This window comes from Xiphophorus couchianus, chromosome 12 (genome assembly GCF_001444195.1).
Source record: "Xiphophorus couchianus chromosome 12, X_couchianus-1.0, whole genome shotgun sequence".
NCBI classification, from domain to species: domain Eukaryota; kingdom Metazoa; phylum Chordata; class Actinopteri; order Cyprinodontiformes; family Poeciliidae; genus Xiphophorus; species Xiphophorus couchianus.
In genome coordinates, this window is record NC_040239.1 from 11,033,702 (window position 1) to 11,053,249 (window position 19,548).

Below are 19,548 nucleotides of genomic sequence, written 5' to 3' on the forward strand. Positions count from 1 at the left end.
GACAACTTGCATTTACAACCAAAACTTCTAAGTGCTTTCAGAGAGACATAGCAATTTGGACCCCCAGTTCTAATCTGCATTGATGTGCAGTACACAGTGATTTTCACCCAACAGAATGTGAATTCAAAATAGCTTTTCCTTTTGCAAAACGTTAAGTGCAATAATTTAACAACATTAACGGCTATCAAAATTTTGGTGTCAAAAAGTTAGTAAAAGGACACTGAAATTCAAAATCCGTTCAGTTAGTTGTGGACTAAGTACTTAGATCCTTGTTATGTTTCCAGACTTAACTTAAAAGTTGTGTGCCATGGAGCTTAACTGTGAGATTTGATTCAGAGTTGAGAACCACCAATTCCTCATCTCTTGAAAACATTCCCAACAAATTGTAATTTGTGCACACAAACTTTAAAAAAGTCTCTTTTTTTCCCACAAATTCAAAGCAAGTCTACATGTAGTGAAATAAATAGTAGATTGTCAGCACCAATGGTTTTTTTTTTGTTTTTTTTTTTAAGATCTAGTGCTACATCAGCGATTTGTTACAAATTATATTGTGTAATGGTCAGTGTCAATGTTAACTTTGGCAATGATTAACATGTGTTTATTGTTCATACTCAGAGGTTCCTGGGATAAGAATGCAATGTGTGTTGTGGGGATAAGTGGGCAAACAGAGGGCTGGAGCAGCAGACGGTTGAGCAGACTGGGAAAGACTGCAAGGCAGAGAGTTGGAAGGAGTGAGTCTAGCGAGGCAAGCTGATGGCTGGCAAGTGGAAGACAGATGACTGGTGAGGCAAGGTGAACATGGCGTGGTAGACTGGTGGTAGTGAGTGGGCTGGCAGACGATTGGATCCAAAGGCAAGCTGAGAAGGTAAGCAGAGCAGAACAAGCTGGAGGCAGTGGAAGGAATCTGAGCACAAGTGAACAGTATTAGTTCAATCCTGAAAATGGAAAAAAAAAAAAAAAAAAGTACATCTAAGCACAGCGGACCCAGCATCGGTACCGCTGCAGTAGTCGGAACAATCTGGCAGAAGGTGATTGGGACTGGGTTGGCTGCTGTGCAGGGTATAAGCTGATGAGCTACAGGTGTGCAGGCTGACTGACTTGGAGTTCACAGGGAGACAAAACAAAGAGCCGTCCCTGAAAACCATAAAGAGACACAGGAGAGGAGAAAGCATGAGACAATGGCACAGGGTAGAAGGGCAGCCATTCCCACAGCACAAAGGAGTTATGTTAGGTTGTGAACATGGTATATTGCTTTTGAATCCATTTTCATTTGGTTCAATATTTATTTTAATACCAACAAGTGTGGAACCTGTAAAATAAATATTTTAATTAAAAAGGCAGAGGTGAGCCAATTCAAGGGAAGTCACCATGGGACCCACATTGTTCCTGTGAAAATGAAAGGTTTGATTAGACTTGGCAGGATGTGAGATGTTGCCTAAATGCCAGCTGCAAAGCAGGTGTTCTTGGATTAGGTAGAGTTTGCAGATGGAAGAAGAAAGGAAAGTTGTCAATAAGGATAAGATCAACATTTCTCAAACTTTAAAGTTATCCACAAAGTAAAGCTCACACTATCTAAATGCAGCTCAAAACCGATTTAAAACTTTGCTGCAAATAGGCTGTTGGACTATCATTGTTGCTAAAAAGCTCCAACGACCTCATCAAATTTTCCCTTAATACTTTTATATTGAATAAACTAAACAAAAAGTCTAAATATTTGTTGTGAGAGAAACAATAAATGGTTATTCTGTCAATATATTCTGAATGCTTTAGTGTTATTCACCTTCTTTCCTTTCTAGCCTGATCTGTTCCCCATCTGTCTCTTATAAAAGGCCTGACATGTTCCTTGTAATTGGTTTTTAAATTACTATTCTCTATCATTGCGTCGCAACAATTTAATCACTACTTATCAGTTAGAGCCACATGCTTCTCTAAAAGCAACATGACCTTAAATAAATGTGAGATGGGAAGAATGACAGAATGTGAAATATGCATGGAGTTTAAGTGAAATTCTGAAATTGGCAAAAATCAGAAAATGGGTAAATTTCCAGTGAAATCGGATTTAAGCTGAGGTAGCACTTATCTAACCAAGATACCATTGTAATGAGATTTTGTATTTCAGTGGGTAGTCCCTGGAAAAATAAGACATTTTGAACCAATTTCAGGACTTGGATATTTTGAGTTGCATCCGACATTTATAAACTGAATGTTTCTCCAAATTTGATGAAAAACCTAGAGTGATCAAGGAGAATAAAGTCTTGTAGGGAAATGTGTAATGATCTCATAAAATATATCCTGAACTTTGGAGAATGATTCCAAAATCCATGTTTAATACAAAAGTAAGACTGCATGTAAGTGACAGAACACCATGCCAGTAGGTTTTGACCAAGGCCTTAATGTGAAAATTAAGGCCTTGTTAAAAAATGTACTTCACCAAATGACTTGGAAAACATTTGAAAGGTACAGTGAGTAAATTTTGCAAAGTCAATATTCCATTGAACGTGCATTTAAGGTCATATGGGATGATGTACCATTGTCTAATTATTTTACACATTCAAGTATTTTTTGATTTTTAGAGACTAAAAGTGGTTTTAAAAGTCTAACTTTTTTGACCTTTCTATGGACCAGTGGTTTTTAACATACCCATATATTTCTGTCACATATGGTTTCATACTATGAAATTGCAAGTCCCATATCCAATATAGATAATGCATGAGCTAGAAACAGACAATATACATGCATTTCAGATTTTTAAAATTTTGAACACAGATACCCATAAAAAGGGCTCTTGTTGTGTCAAAAAACCTAAGGTAACTTTTTTTGCTTCTGAAAATACTCCAACAGATGTTATATTAATGCTACTATAATTAACTTGGTCACCTTCTGCATTTGCTAAAGGGGAAAAAAGAAACTATCAGCAAGTGAGCATTAATATTAATATCCTCTGTGAATTTATGATCTTCAAAACTGAGAAATGCCTCCTGTGATGAGCTCAGTGATAATAGAAGCGGACCTAAGATTTAAGTGAATCTTAAATTACATTGCATGTTCAATCTGAAGGAAGATTCTATACTAAGCATCTGGCTTCTTGTGAAGAATCTTAAAATCAGGGTTTCTCTGATAACTAAGGTGGAATTTCTGAAAGTTTCAATGAGAGCACATGTATGGTCATGAACTTGTAAATGTGAGTGAATCACACAATGTTTAAACATCTCTCATAGCATTTACACCTTTTGTCTTAATAGTACATTTAATTAAATCAGTGAGTGAGTGTATGAACCTTCAAAGCATACTGTTGCTAAAAAGATGATATAACCAAGATGCACAGAAAACTGTATTCGGGACTTGAATTGGCTAAACTTGAGCATTACGAACTTTGATTGGTGATTAATTGAAATCTAAGCATCAGATCTTTTTAATGATTAGTGATTGCTCAGTATATTTAGATGGCACGCTACGTACAGGTACGCTGACAACATTCTTAGTATGGATGATGTTACTGAGAAAAGACTGAAAGAGAACTGCCTTATTTTCTCCAGAGTTTATTTTTATTTGGTAGTTAGATTATTTGCACACAAGAGGGCCATGTATAGCGATGGGAAATGGGTGTGGTTATCTTGTGTTGAGGTGAAGAGAGAGGTTTGGTAATTGACATCTGTCTGCTTTTGTTATGCTTCATTTTGAATGCTAAGTGTTTAGGCAGCCACTGAGATGCATTTGGTACGCTTAACTTACTTTCTGTAAATTATCTGGAGGAATAAATTTTTTATTTTACACTTTCTTTTATTTTCTAAGATTGTGTGCATAAATATGTTACATTTAGATGTATTGCAATACACTGTTAAAATCTCAAGTTAAAGCAAGTATTTAACAACTTTTATTAAGATTATTAAATTTGCTTGATGAAGCAAAGATTTAGATTTTATTTCTCTAGCTTTGTTTAATGTTTTAAAGTTATAAAATGATAACTCATAAACCAACCAAAGGAAATAAAAAAGTAAAATGCCTGGAGTTGTCTAGGATCGTTTGCAGACAACAAAATCATTGTTCCATTTAACAACGCTTTCTCAAAAATGGTCCGGAAAAACAAAGTATTTTTCGGACTTATATGTTAAATGGGAATGACAGTGAAAAGAAGGTGTCTGTTACTTCAATCTGATTTGAGGCCTTTACTCTTCTTAGCACATAGTGTCATAACTGCGTTAACACTTCGAACCCACATGCAGACACAACTCGGAATGCGAGAAATCAGTTAAAGTGATTTATTTACAATAATTTCCAGGGCAGGATCTCTAACATCAAAGGGACAGCGACAGACAGGTAAGCCAGGACTTCTAGGAACAACAACAAATCGGGAGGTGAGTTCAGGGACCGAGGGGATTTTCCAGAGCTCTGAAGGTGTAAGCTTACTCGGAGAGAAAAACGAATCAACGTTGATGCCAAGGTGCGTGGATGCTGGAGGTGGAGGGCGGACAGGTAAAGGATCCAGACGTCGACAAGGAGAGCGAGCAGACTGCCTGCTTGGATCCCCAAACTCCCCTTCTGAAGTTGCGGGAACGGCTGAAAAAATATCCAAACAACAGATGACGTTAGAAACGAAATAGCTGGAAGCTCGACTAGATCGCTGGAGAGGGCTCTGGGTTACCATTACTGGCTAACACTCAAGCGTTGGTCTGCTGGCAGTCGCCGTCTCTTAAAGTCCCGCTGACGAGTGGATAGGGAACCGGTGTGATGGTGACGTCAGCCCTTCAGTCCTCCTATCCTGGCCTCCATGGTGCCATCTGGTGGTGATGGCAAGCCATAGGCACAAAAACAAAAAAAAAAGCAACAAAGAACCCCAACTCCCGACAGTACCCCCCCCCTAACGGTCGCCACCTGGCGGCCGAGACGACCCGGCAGGCAAAGAAGAGCGATAGTCAGTGATCAAACTCGGATCCAAAATGAACGAACCAGGGATCCAGCTGCGCTCCTCCGGGCCATAGCCCACCCAATCAACGAGATACTGCCACCCCCGACCCCGCCGACGGGAGTCCACAACCCTGCGAACGGAGTAAGCGGGGTGTCCGTCAATGATACGGGCGGGAGGAGGAGGTTCAGGTGGAGGGCACAAGGGGCTGGTCAGGACTGGCTTAACTTGAGACACATGAAAAGTGGGATGGATCCGTAGCGAGTCTGGGAGACGGAGACGGACAGCTGATGGATTGATTACGGACTCTATCTCAAAAGGTCCGATGAACCTAGGGGACAGCTTCTTTGACATGGATTTCAATTGAATGTTCTGAGTGGATAGCCAAACCTTCTGACCAGGAGAGTACACTGGAGCCGGAATCCTTCTGCGATCAGCGAAACGCTTGTTCTGAGTTGACGTTCTGTTGAGGGCATTGATGGTTGATCTCCAGACGTTCTTGCAGCGCCGGATGTGGTGTTGGACAGAAGTAATGGAGATCAGATCTTCCTCAGCGGCAAGAAGTGGGGGCTGGTATCCTAGGGAAACCTCAAAAGGAGAAAAACCAGTAGCAGCAGAAACATGGCTATTGTGCGCATACTGAACCCATGGCAGGAAAGTACTCCAGTCAGATGGATTGGTGGATGAGAAACAGCGGAGGACCGACTCAAGTTCTTGATTCATTCTTTCTACTTGACCATTGGTCTGAGGATGATAACCGGAAGTTAGAGCTACTTGGGCCTTGAGAGCAGCACAAAAATGTCTCCAAACTTGGGACACAAACTGTGTCCGAAAGTATCTCGACTGGGATGCCATGTAAACAAAAGACATGTTTAACCATCAACTGAGCGGTCTGAAAAGCACTGGGGAGCTTACGAAGGGGAACTAAATGACAAGCCTTGGAAAAACGGTCTACGATGGTGAGTATAGTCGTCATCCCTTTAGAGGGAGGTAACCCAGTGACAAAATCAATGGCAATGTGAGACCACGGACGCTTGGGAACAGGTAATGGTTGAAGGAGGCCTGACGGAGGCTGATGAGAGGACTTGTTCCGGGAACAAACAACACAGGCTCGCACAAAATCCTTAACATCCTTATGAATGGATGGCCACCAAAACCTGCGGTTTATTTGAGAAATGGTGCGACTCGTACCTGGGTGCCCTGAAAACTTAGAGGCGTGGATCCAATGTAAACATCTGGCTCGGACAGCTGAGGGAACATAAAGTTTATTAGCTGGGCAATCTACAGGTGTAGCTTCAGAGGACTGAGCTTGCTTTATGAGATCCTCAATCTCCCAGGTGACCACACCCACGGTGCAGCTGGGGGGCAGGATGGTCGCAGGAGTCTTGTCTGAGTTATCAGCAGCATATTGCTGGGACAGAGCATCTGGTTTTTGGTTGCGTGAGCCTGGGCGGTAGGAAATGGATAGGTTAAACCTTGAAAAGAACAGAGACCAACGGGATTGACGTGGATTGAGGCGTTTTGCGGATTGAAGGTAGGAGAGGTTCTTATGGTCAGTCCACACTAGCACTGGATGTTCGGCCCCCTCTAACCAATGTCGCCACTCCTCCAGGGCCAACTTGATGGCCAGAAGTTCCCGGTCGCCCACATCGTAATTCCGTTCAGCGGGGGATAACCTACGGGAAAAGAAGGCACAAGGATGTGTCTTACTATCAGTGCTAGATACTTGGGACAGAACGGCTCCCACTCCTGTATCAGACGCATCCACCTCCACAATAAATTGTCTGGACGGGTCGGGCTGAATCAGGACCGGGGCAGCAGAAAAAAGAGACTTGAGTTTTTTAAACGCTGCTTCAGCTGTGGGTGTCCACAGAAATGGAGACTTTGTGGAGGTTAGAGCGGTTAAAGGAAGAGCTGTTTGACTGTAGTTGCGAATGAATCTTCGGTAGAAGTTTGCAAAACCTAAAAACCTTTGGAGTTGTTTACGTGTATCAGGGGTCGGCCAGTCCACAACTGCTTTAATTTTGTCCTCCGTAGGGCGAACCTGTCCGCCCTCAAGTATAAAGCCCAAGAAAGACACTGATGACTTGTGGAATTCACATTTCTCTGCTTTCACATAGAGTTTATTCTCAAGTAGTCGTTGCAGCACCTGGCGGACATGGTGTTTGTGTTCAGTTAAGTTCTTGGAGTAAATGAGTATATCATCCAGATATACAAACACGAATATATTCAAAAAATCTCTTAAAACATCATTTACCAAAGCCTGAAAACAAGCTGGAGCGTTGGACAGGCCAAACGGCATAACTAAATATTCAAAGTGTCCCAGAGGTGTCTTAAAGGCCGTTTTCCACTCATCCCCCCTTCGAATGCGAAGCAAATGGTAAGCATTTCTTAAGTCTAGTTTGGAAAAGACCGTGGCACCATGGACTGGCTCAAACGCAGATGACAACAGAGGTAAAGGATATTTATTTTTAACTGTAATTTGGTTTAGCCCTCGGTAATCGATGCAAGGTCTCAGTGTTCCATCCTTCTTGCCAACAAAAAAAAATCCAGCCCCCAGTGGAGAAGAAGAAGGTCGAATTATACCTGCTGCCGACGAATCCTTAATATACTTCTCCATAGTCTCCCGCTCGGGCCGTGAGATGTTATACAGTCGACTTGAGGGTAACGGGGCCCCTGGGAGGAGATCTATGGAGCAATCATAAGGTCTGTGAGGAGGAAGAGAAAGAGCTTTAGCCTTACTGAAAACAGGAGCCAAATCGTGGTAGTCAACAGGGATAGACGATAAATCCGAGGGGTCCACCTCTTGATGCTCTGCTGGTGGCGGACCTGGGGGAACAGCAGACCGGAGGCAGGTGGAGTGACAATTAGTGGACCATGATACAATGTTCCTATCTGACCAGTTTATGTGAGGGTTATGTAATTCCAGCCAATCAAAACCTAGGACGACAGATGATGTGGCTGTGGGAAAAACAAAAAAGGAAATCAATTCGTTGTGGTTCCCTGAACTAACCAGGAGAAGCGGTTTGGTTTTGTGAGTTATGGGTGGAAGTGATCTTCCATCTATAGCAGAAACTCTAAGAGGAACTGGTAGCTCGACAGTCTCAATTGACATCTGCATAACCAATTCAGTATCAATTAAGGTTCGTTCACAACCAGAGTCAATCAGGGCTGTCAAAGGAATGGTCTGGTTATTGTAACACAGGTTAGAAGTTATAGAAAAGCGAGGAGAAGCTTGAACCTGTCTGTCCACCAGATCTCCTCCCTCTACTGGCGGACTGGGAGGTTTAACCGCACCGGACAGCTGGCAATGAAATGTCCGGGCGCGCCACAGTACAGACAAAGGCGAGACCTCATCCGGGTTTGCCTTTCCTCGGGGGATAACCGTGCACGTCCAAGTTGCATGGGTTCAGGTTCAGGTGAGCTGAGTGACGAAACCGTTGGAGCCGCAGGAGCAGGAGTCTGTACATTTCTGGTGGATGAATTTCTACGGCTTCTCTCCCTGTTACGGGATCTGATCCGGTTATCTAACCGGATAGTTAACTTTATCAGATCTTCTAAGGAATCTGGCTCATCGAGCGTCGCCAACTCATCCTTTATTGAGTCACTGAGAGCGTGAAAATAAGCGCTTTTTAACGCCGCCGGGTTCCAGGCCGAGGCTGCAGCCATTATTCTAAAGTCTATTGCAAAGTCTGCCACAGATCTTAGTCCTTGTTTTAATGACCATAGCTCTCGGGAGTTAGCGGTCCTGTCAGGGTCACAGGTGAACACCTGTTTGAAGTCCGCCAGGAACTCTGTGAATGTACAGGCGAAATTAGAGGGGTCAGGAAACCTAGCCTCCGCCCAGCTAAGAGCTCTACCTGACAGGTGAGCGATTATAAATGCAATCTTGGCCCCATCGTGAAGAAAGCTCTGAGGGGAATGATTGAAAATCAACGAACACTGCATAATGAAGCCCTTACACTTGTTAGAGTCTCCATCAAACCTGGCTGGCGAGGGTGGGCGGATCTCCGAATACATGGCGCGGCTCACTGGAACAGGATCAGGAGTAGGGTCCGGAGCGGCGACCGGAGGCTGTTGGGAGGAAGTCTGCAGAAAGTTAGCTATTTCCTCGAGCCGACGGTTCGTTTCTGCCTGACTGGCGCTAAGATCACGAAGGACTTTCTCATGAGACTGGATCGCTGATTGTTGTTCAGCTAAAGCCCTTCTGATTGTGTCTGCTGGGTTCGGTTGTTGGCTTGAGTGTTCTGTCATAACTGCGTTAACACTTCGAACCCACATGCAGACACAACTCGGAATGCGAGAAATCAGTTAAAGTGATTTATTTACAATAATTTCCAGGGCAGGATCTCTAACATCAAAGGGACAGCGACGGACAGGTAAGCCAGGACTTCTAGGAACAACAACAAATCGGGAGGTGAGTTCAGGGACCGAGGGGATTTTCCAGAGCTCTGAAGGTGTAAGCTTACTCGGAGAGAAAAACGAATCAACGTTGATGCCAAGGTGCGTGGATGCTGGAGGTGGAGGGCGGACAGGTAAAGGATCCAGACGTCGACAAGGAGAGCGAGCAGACTGCCTGCTTGGATCCCCAAACTCCCCTTCTGAAGTTGCGGGAACGGCTGAAAAAATATCCAAACAACAGATGACGTTAGAAACGAAATAGCTGGAAGCTCGACTAGATCGCTGGAGAGGGCTCTGGGTTACCATTACTGGCTAACACTCAAGCGTTGGTCTGCTGGCAGTCGCCGTCTCTTAAAGTCCCGCTGACGAGTGGATAGGGAACCGGTGTGATGGTGACGTCAGCCCTTCAGTCCTCCTATCCTGGCCTCCATGGTGCCATCTGGTGGTGATGGCAAGCCATAGGCACAAAAACAAAAAAAAAAGCAACAAAGAACCCCAACTCCCGACACATAGTAGCTAATAGCCACAGGTTAATCAAATTGCACTACTTAAAATTACCATGTAAAACTCATTTCAGTGTGTTTTATTCTCATATGTTTAATATTTCCTAGACTCCGTATGATACTACTGTTCATTTTTAAGAAAGCTTTTAAAATGAAATTAAAATCCCATGCCTACACCTGCAGAGTATACTATGCAGTTCAACAAAAAATAATCAAAACGTCTAATGATGTTGTAGGTAAGTAATCTTAATAAATGCACATTTCTTCCCACATCATTCACTGCCAAGCCACAAAGATCCAACCGGAGATGTAAACCTTAACTACATACACAGAAAATAAATGCATGTGAGATGTAGAGGCACTGAGACATATTTTCTCATGTTATGCTTTCTCCACAGGAGAGGAGGTGAATATGAGCTTTTTTACATGTCCATCTGTGGTTCTCAGTCTCTTATGACTATTTCGCCAGGATTTAATTTTCAATATTTTATTTACTTGATGTAGCTCAGACCCACACGCCTTTAATATTTTGTGATCTTCTCTAAACCACCGTTAATTGCTACCTTGAGTCACAGAGAGAAAGCAAAGTCAGTATGGTTAATGCAATTAATAGCACAAAAGTGTAGAGCAAGAGGCATATAATAGGAATAAAATCTCATCTACATGGTTATATCTGCTCTCTGAATGGCAAGGACAGACATAGAGCCACACGCAAGTAAAATATTTTTTCTAAACCTCTCCCTCCTCCCGTTTCCTTTTTATTATTCCATATGGTTGAGCAAAAAGTGCTAAAAGTGGTTTGTCATATGTCTCTACAGATATGTGGTTGAATGCATGTTTTGTTGTCTGTGTTCATTTACTTGAGTGCTCACAGGAATCTTTAGAGAGCGGTTTTAGACAACACTAATTTCCAAACACCTGTCATTTACTAACTTTGTGCCTGTGTCATACAAGTACTTGTGTGTTTGTGTGTGAATGCAGACACAAACTACTGCACTGCAGACATTTTTGCAGTTTAAAGCACCCCCTTGTGAGCCGCATGCTGCCATCATTACTTAAAGCTTGGACTAGTTTAGTTGCCAGCACTAACCATTGAGTGGTAGACATAATGCCTTACGGGGTCTTTTAACTTCACAATTGGTGTCCCAGTTCTGTCAACCCATAATACTACTGAGTGTGCACAAAACATGACTTTGTGTATATGTAAGGCTGAACATTCCCTGGATTCAAATCCTGGAGTGTGATATTTTTTTTTCTGTATTTTTAATTACGGTATGTCAAAAGATGTTATGAGAGAGAATGCGCTCCTTTTTATCCGTGCAAAGTTGCTTATACTGCCTCAACATGTTTATCATATTTAAAAAAACCGCTTAAATTAATGCAAGTTGTTTTTATCTTGCTTTATGTATATTTTTAACTTCTTAGTACATGAATGACAGAAAAGAGAATAACTGGAAGTTTTCTCAGCTGAAGAAAGCTAAAATATCTGTGCATATAAATCAGACATGACAAACATTTCTGCACTCCTTTCTTCACATCCATAAGAATTTTCCTTTATACCATGTACTTACAACATTAGTTTTCTGTTCTCTTCTACTAAGCAATTTTATTTATCTATGTACATAAATAATCATAAAAGGCTCTACTTTGCACTTTTTGAGATTGGGTCATCTGTATTTGATTATCTGAAGGTATTGCACTCTTTTTAATATATATATTTTAGTAACATAGCAACGCTTACTTACAGGAAACTTAACGGCAATATAGAAAATTACTCTGTCATTGGGTGCCAAAACAAACAAAGGAACCAAACACTACCAGATGATTCCCTTCCCACCCCAAAAAAGTCAGGTACAAAATCACTAAACATGCAAAGACACAGCATAGCAACTAAGTGATCAACCATGCCAGAGAAATAATGCGATTGGTTCACTAAATAGTGAAAAACTGAACAACTACCTTTTGAAGTTTTGTGTTCAGTATTTAATATATAAATTGAACACCAGCCCTGTTCAATCCGCTTTAATTGAACTCTAGTTTGTTTGTCCAGAAAGTCAGTTTTTTTTTTTTTTTTTTTTTTGGAGAGGTGTGAATGTGCTCTTGAACTCCGATCTACCTACTAACCCAGATCTCGGTTCGTGTTGGTTGAAATGAGCTCTGGTGAGGTTTGAATGTATCAGTAAATGCCAAGCAGAATGTAAATCGCTCCAAAGGCAGGAAGCAAACTATAGCGCAGGGCTACAAAAGAGAAATTCTACAACCAATAAATTCTGATGCTTGCATTTCTGTTGACATTTTGTGAAGCCAGAATGTGCACTCAGAGGTTTTTGTGACGTTTCCTTCAGCGGTTCTTGGTGCAGCGCCACCACAGGGGAGGAGGTGAACAGGTTTCTCAAAGTCTTTGCTTCATTTGACACAGTGCAATGTGAAAGCAAATTACACCTTCTGAAAAGGTAGCAAATGTTGCACTTTTGGTCCCCAATTGAACTGTGTCTACAAGACTACAAGGTGTGAAAACATGTTACAAATTTAATCTTCTGTTGGCCCTTTTCTTAGCAGCGTTTTGCTCAGCTTCTGTCATTAAAATTCTTCCACCAGTCACTGCTATCACCTCCAGGTAAGACAGGGACTATTGGTAGGGTAAAAATAAACAAAAATAGAAAAACATCCATTAAAATGTAAGAAAATGTAACCTGCCTGGATTTTATTTCACTATATTGTTTAAATCTGTTACATAAACAATATAAGCCACTTATTGGGTTGCCACTCTACCAATCTGCTTTTCTTTTTAGATACTGTTTTAAATCATGAAGTGGAGCCAGAGAGAGGCATTTTACCTTTCTTTTATAGCATTATTCTTCAGGCTTAATGAGTACCTAACACTAACCTGACAGCAAGAGCTAAGTATAATGGGAAGAGAGCCTGCAGGCTAGATGGGCGCCTTTGACTTTGCATTGTCTTGCAGATAGTGATTATGATGCGTCGTACAGCTGGACAGTGATAGACACTGATGTGCATTTCATTCACTACTACCATATGTTCCCTTTTGTCTTGTTAAACCTCATTTGCAGCAAAGTCGAAGAACATGAAAAGAGACCAAAAAAACATCACATGGGAGTTTTGCTAGGTATTGTAATTTAAAGGCTATCTCTCAGAATGAGATTACTTACAAGTGCTGAATTCTCACTTTCAACAACCTTTTTTGTAGTCTGTATAATTTGTATTGTCTAGAATAACAAAAATACTTTAGGGATTTGTGGCATCTTAGTTTTTAAAAATGTTTCTATACTTTGTGTTAGATACTTTATACATAAATCCTAATAATTTAAACCCTTAAAAATAAGCTATTCTATTTTTATTTCTCTGTTCCTGCAGTTGTAAAAGTATAGGGTGTAGTTTTGTATTCTCCCTATTCTATATTTCTTCTCCTCTTATCCACTTGCACTTTCAACCCTTTTCCTTTTCTGTCTGTGTCCATTACATTTGAAATAAACCCAAACCAATTTCTTTTAGTTTTATGCTTACATATATCTCAAGTGCAGCATCATAGCAAAAGCCGTGATGCACTGCTTGTAAATCTGCAAATCTTGTAAATCTGTTGGGCGTCACATTGGCACTCAAACAACAATATAGAGGCCGCACTGCCACCCTAGTGAAACCCAGCACCTTGTCCTACACTATTTGCTTCGTACAGAGGGACTGGGCTCTCGGCTGTTGAGAAATGATTGCTTCCTGGAGGAGTGGACTCTGTCAAGATTTAAAATTTTACCCAATCGTTAAAGTTTGCTCATGACATATGGAATGTGCCAGCTCAACTCTAAGACGCTTGCCAAATATTGCCTGAGCTGTAAACGACCGTCCTCCACTGCGTAGAGATAAGTGCTCATCCGAATAAGGTGACTGTTAATGTTAACTTAATATTTGGAAGCGTGGCCAAAACAGACTGAATGGCTCCATTCACTTCCTCCGCTGCCATTGAAAATCAGCGCAGAAAATTGATGTTATTGTTCACAACATCTTCTGTTCACTGATTGGCTGAGTCAAGGGGAGAAATCCCTTGACTCAGCTTTCTCCCCGTTGTGCAGTACGCAAGATTTTTTTTCGGGCAGAGTTGTACAGGAAGGCAATGACCAGCCTACCCCACTGCCAAACGGTAAAATTAAAAAAATAAATAAAAGGATGAACCTTATTTAACTACTAAAAGACAGAATAAGCCATATTCTTCTTTTTTAATTGTACAACAAATTTGATTTCCAAAGGTTTATTTGCAAATGCATTTTTGACACCTTTGGGGAAGGTGAGTATTTACAGGACAGCTCACGAGTAGTAATAACATTTGGTGGTTTCATGGTCATTTAATAGTGCAGTGATCTTCTCGTCTTTTTTTTTGCTCATGTGAGCAACCACCAGAATAAGATTAGCAATACTGTAAAGTCTTCCTCACCTGCCTGGGAATTTGACAGTATCTTTAATGGACATAAAAGCTCAGAAAAGAGCAGACTTTTTGATCACTACTCTTAAACATTTAGTTTTATTGACATGTCACACTCTACATATGTGACATGTAGAGTTTATGTTAAGAACAACTTTGGTTTCAACAAATATTCAAGAAAGTTGAACTTGCCAGAATAGCTCAAGCTTTAATCATATTTTTGTCATGGATTTTGTGAGGGGGTTTCCTGTCAGACAGCTTTGATTATGAAAAAAGAAATGGATTTGCTTTCTTGGCTCACAAAAATGCCCTTTGAATCCACTGATGATATTTGATGGATAATTTCATAATAAAGTAAGAAAATGTGTGTTGTTCTGTTCATAGATTTGTATATTTGAGTGTCTGGAGGCTGTTTTGGCTTTTGGCTTGGAGCTGGAATGACAGGGTTTGTTTCTGTCTGAATAGATAAGAGGAAGCTGCTTACATCCCCCTCTTATCACTCAGCTCAGGGCTAATATCCCTTGTATTGTTTTTGTTTTTTTTCTGCCTTTCACTTATCGTCACTGTTTGTTGTTGGTGGATGGAGTGGAGGCAGAGGCGGAGCTAGAGGGGGGGCCGGGGGGGCCAGTGCCCCCCCAGCCATCTGATTGGCCCCCCCAGCGGCCCCCCCAAATGATCGACATGTCACGACACCCAGTCATTCCTTCACAGTAGGTAGCACTATGTACCACAATGGGTTGTGACACTTGTGACTGTTGTGACTGCTCAAAAGCAGCAGGGGGCGATATGCACCATTTACGTTTATTGTGATACACCATTTGGACACAACAGAGTTGACCCAACAGAAGAAGAGAAGGAGAACCGCGAAGAGACGATAGAGAAATATTGTACAGCTAAGAGGAATACAGTCGATTTGACTCCAAGACGGATAATCTGACTTCAAAGGTAAGTTTTACAATGGTTTACTACTACCAATAAAAAAACCCCGTTAAAAACATTTTGTGCTCAGCCAGGAAATAGTTTCTGGTAGTTGAGTTACTACTATAAGTTGCGAGCATCAAGCTAACAATGCTACAGCTATAGACATACGTAGACGCCGACTTAGTGAGCGAGTCGGCCAGTTCCTATGATACGTCACGTCTGCCAGTCAGACTCGTAATGCACGCAGAAGCAAAAAGTATTGTAAAGACGCTGACGCTGACGTGTTTCAGTGTGTTTACCACTCACGTCTGCCTGAACAATGTCGGGAGGATAAATACGGGAAGTAAAAAAAAAAGTATCCAACGTGGTGCATGTGTTATCAGACAGAATGGATCACGACATTCCTGATTATATGACCTGCCAAAATCCTCTGGTCTGTAATGCTCTTTCTTTCTAACAGCGATTTCTTATTAGCTCTCGCATTAAATAAAACTATACAGAATGAAAAATGTTAGCTATACTAAGAAAATAAAAATCAGAGTAGTTACTTCTGGCCAATATAATTACATGGGAAATATTTATTGGCTCAGAAGCTGTCGTTTGGCCACAAAGTCAAGAAATTCTGTTCATAAAATTGTGTTCTTTCTTTCTTACCTGTGAAAGGTAATGCTAATGGAGCCAGCTTGTACTATAAAATGAGTGAAAAAACTCCACACAAGTTCCCCACTGACATTTGCTATTTTTACTAATTCTTTTCTAAACATTTTCTATGAAACGGCAACACTTTGTTAGAGGTTCCGTTTCCCCTAGGAAAGGGCATGAACTTGTGACAATTTAATCTGTTACTCTTTTTGCTTTATTATGTTTTCCATGAAATGTTTAATTTATTTAAATTCGTATGTGTTTAGCTTTGTCATTTTCTTTTATGTTTTCTTTTATCTTATCGCTGATGTTTAGCACTTTATTTCAGCTCTGGCTGCTGTTAAAGTGCTTTATAAATAAAGTCAATAATGATCATGAACAAAAACAGGTTAGTCGGTCCAGTAGCTGAGAAGTTTGAATGCTGAACATACAGCCACAGTCTGTTTCCCCTGACCTACACACTGGAAGTGGGGATCTATTAACACTAAGTAATAGGAAGTGATACTTGGCATAACATGACTGGCTTGTTTTTTTTCCTAGGGTCAGTTGAGAATGAAAAGACAGGGAGGCAGGATAGACAGCTTCTTTATAAAAAGAAGCAAATCAGGCACAGATCAAACAGGGTTCAGCTCTGACATCAGCAGTCCTGGTAGCTCATGTCCTGAGAACAGTCACGAGAAAGAAAGTCTGGCAAACACCAATCCACCATCACCAGGTCAGAGTATCTACAGAAACAGTCAAATTCCTGCCCCGTTTTAGGTTATTTTTACTTGCTGGCTTCTGCTAATGTGTTTCTTTAATTGTTGGTTCAATTATGTTAATGTACTGTTTTTACAACGTAGTTCCATCAAAGGAGGAGTCTGAAAACACAGAAAGCTCTGCGCCTGACCAGGATGATGATGAGCCAGAAGGGGCAATTGCAGGAGATACCACTGATCTCTTCTCAGCAGTGTCCAGCACTCCTTTTGCTTTTCCAAAAGGACCCAGTGGTAATTTTACTTACACTAAGACCTGCTTAGTAGCTGCACAATTTACATGACATAATGATCATGTAAATTATGTGTACATAACCATTGTGTTTGTATTCCAGATATTTCAAAGTCAAAAGAACAGGGCCCTGTTCAGCCAAGTTTGACAAACTTCCCCAGAACTCAGCATGGAACAAGAAAGAGAACTTTTCACAGCTCCTGGTACAAAGACTATTCTTGGTTAGAATATTCTGTTATTAAAGACTCCTCCTACTGCTTTGCCTGTAGGCATTTTTCTTTGCCTAATGCACCAGATAGTGTCTTTGCTTCGCATTCCGGCTTCAGTAATTGGAAAAAGGCATTGTCCAAGGAGTCTGGATTTAAGCTTCACTCAAAGTTAGAGCACCATGTAAATGCAATGTATGCATGGAGTCAATATAAAAGGGCTAATGAGGGAAATACAACCATGCTAAATTCTATAAACACAAACCGGAAAAAAGTGGTGGAAGAAAACCGTTATTATATTAAAACAATAGCCGATGTTCTTCTTTTGACTGCAACACAAAATATTGCTCAAAGGGGTCATCGAGAGTCTGGGGACTCTAGAAATAAGGGAAACTTTTTGGCTATATTGGATGAAATAGCAAAGCATGATCAGTTAGTTAATTGAAAAAAAGCTTAGAGGATGTGCCAATGCAAAATACACAAGTCATCAAATCCAAAATGAAATTCTTCAGGGCTTAGCAGAGATGGTACAGACTGAAATCATAAAAGAAGTGAAGGAATGTGAAGTGTTCAGTGTTATTGCAGATGAAACAAAAGACTTGCAAAAAAAGGAACAAATGTCTTTGGTTGTACGATATTATTACAATGGTGTCATCCACGAAAGCTTCCTATGTTTCCAGGCAGCTGAAAGCCTTAATGCAGCAGGTCTTAGTGCAATGATCATTAGCTGTCTTGAGAAACATGGTCTGGACTACAGGAATAACCTAGTGGGACAGGGTTATGACGGTGCATCCGTCATGAGTGGGAAGCATTCTGGTGTATCTGCCAGAATTCAGAGCAATGCCAGATTTGCATTTTATGTTCATTGTAACGCACATTGCTTGAATTTAGTCCTTGTTGATGCTACCAAAGCAGTCCCTGAGGTCGTTGACTTTTTTGCACTTCTACAGCAGCTTCATAACTTTGTGTCTGGCTCTTATGTTCATCTGAGGTGGCTTGACGTACAGAAAGAGTTGTATCCAGCAGAACAACCCAGGGAGCTCCAGGCACTTTCAGATACGAGGTGGGCCTGCAGGTATACGGCATGCCGTACCATGAGAGACAGACTTCCAGCAGTTCTGAGATTGTTGCAGGATATTGCACTTGAAAGAAATGGCGAAAGAACAGTGGAGGCAAGGGGCCTGCTTCTTCAAATAGATATCCAATTTTTAGGTCTTTTGGTTACCTTTTGTAAAGTGCTTGGTGATGCCAAATGTCTTTCCGACATGCTTCAGTCCAGCACTCTTGACTTAGCAAGAGCTGTAGATCTAGTAGGTGCTCTTATAGACACTTTCCAGGACTACAGAAATGAAAAGTACTTTGATGAACTATGGAAAGAGGTTGAGGAACTTGCTGAGAAGAGCAAAATCAGTGTAAAAATTGACAGAAGAAATCCAAGATTAAGTTCAAAATTTCTTGACTCACTTGTAATGAGCACTATAGGACAGAGAAAATGTGATGACGAGGGCTTCCCCAGACCACTCTTTAATCAGGTGCTTGACTGTCTCATAGCGGAGTTAAAGAGGCGTTTTTCAAAGAAAAATTGTGAGATCATGCAAGGAGTGCAGTCCCTAAACCCCAAAAGTGCAACTTTCTTGAATGAGGAGCCTCTGATTGCTTTTGGACATATCTTTGAGTCAGATTTAGATGACCTGAAACATGAAGTGCACCAAATAAGGCGTTTGCTTGATCAGAGAATAAAGAGTGATTTAGGCACACCTTCTACTTTGCTTGATTTTATTCTGTTTCTTGAACCTTATAAAGAGGTTTTACATGAATTATTCAGACTTTGCAAGATTGCAGTAGTTAGTCCAGTTAGTACTGCTTCTTGTGAGAGAAGCTTTTCTGCTTTAAAATTAATTAAAAGTTACCTAAGGACAACAATGGCTGATGCCAGGCTAAGTCACATTGGAACACTTAGCATAGAGTCAAGGAGGGCACGGGGCCTCAACATGGATGACTTTGTAACATATTTTGCTTCATCTCACAACAACCGAAGGATTTTACTTTTATGAGTGCATGAAGAAGTCTTGTGTTTCTCGTCATGATTTGGGTCTTCACCGACTGGTACTTGTACCAATGATAGTTTAGGAGTCAGTACATTTGGTCATAGCTGCATTAAGTTCGAAAATAAAATGCACATGTAGCATCTATTAAATAACAGTTTCCATAACATACAACCTTCTTTTTTGAGATATTGTAATTGTGAACTGTGTGACACTGCATTCTCATTGTAAGTCTTGTCTTGTTACAATGGTGTCATTTAGAGGTTAATGTCCACTTATGCTTTGTGTGGCATGCATTGATAATAAACTGCAAATTACATGAGCAAATCTCATTTCATGAGTCTTTATTTATATATAGTATGTGAATGAAAGTACTTTTACTGTATTGTCATTGTCATAGTCAGTGGACCCCTTACAGATAGCCCTGGCCCCCCATTCGCCCCCCCAGAAATAAAAGTCTAGCTCCGCCACTGAGTGGAGGTTCTGCAGCTTTTTCCTTTTTCTTGCC

General features: G+C 41.1%; 2 protein-coding genes across 9 annotated transcripts in view; both read left to right on the forward strand.

Moving 5' to 3' along the window:
* The window catches only part of grid2 (glutamate receptor, ionotropic, delta 2), a 517,587-nt gene that overhangs the window by 208,597 nt on the left and 289,442 nt on the right, over nt 1–19,548 (forward strand). The gene's annotated exons all lie outside the window — the stretch shown is intronic.
* On the forward strand, nt 14,846–19,367 carry LOC114154267 (zinc finger MYM-type protein 1-like). Of its 4 annotated transcripts, XM_028033212.1 has the most exons (4): nt 16,175–16,517; nt 16,645–16,791; nt 16,893–17,225; nt 19,101–19,367. In XM_028033212.1, exons 1-4 carry the CDS (start codon nt 16,355–16,357, stop codon nt 19,115–19,117), a joined length of 660 nt encoding a protein of 219 aa, XP_027889013.1. In that variant the 5' UTR covers nt 16,175–16,354; the 3' UTR covers nt 19,118–19,367. The 4 variants fall into 4 exon arrangements, 3 of the variants coding, with proteins under 3 accessions (XP_027889013.1, XP_027889014.1, XP_027889012.1); XR_003597538.1 differs by lacking the exons at nt 16,175–16,517; nt 19,101–19,367 and adding an exon at nt 14,846–15,184 and having other exon boundaries at nt 16,893–17,286; XM_028033213.1 differs by lacking the exon at nt 16,893–17,225 and having other exon boundaries at nt 16,645–16,776; nt 18,922–19,367.

What these genes read in the sequence shown, in the direction of transcription:
- LOC114154267 (XM_028033211.1), top strand. Translation starts at nt 16,355, where the DNA reads ATGAAAAGACAGGGAGGCAGGATAGACAGCTTCTTTATAAAAAGAAGC. An exon ending in CACCAATCCACCATCACCAG is followed by an intron (nt 16,518 to 16,644) that starts GTCAGAGTATCT and finishes TTTACAACGTAG; the next exon opens with TTCCATCAAAGGAGGAGTCT. An exon ending in TTTTCCAAAAGGACCCAGTG is followed by an intron (nt 16,792 to 16,892) that starts GTAATTTTACTT and finishes TTTGTATTCCAG; the next exon opens with ATATTTCAAAGTCAAAAGAA.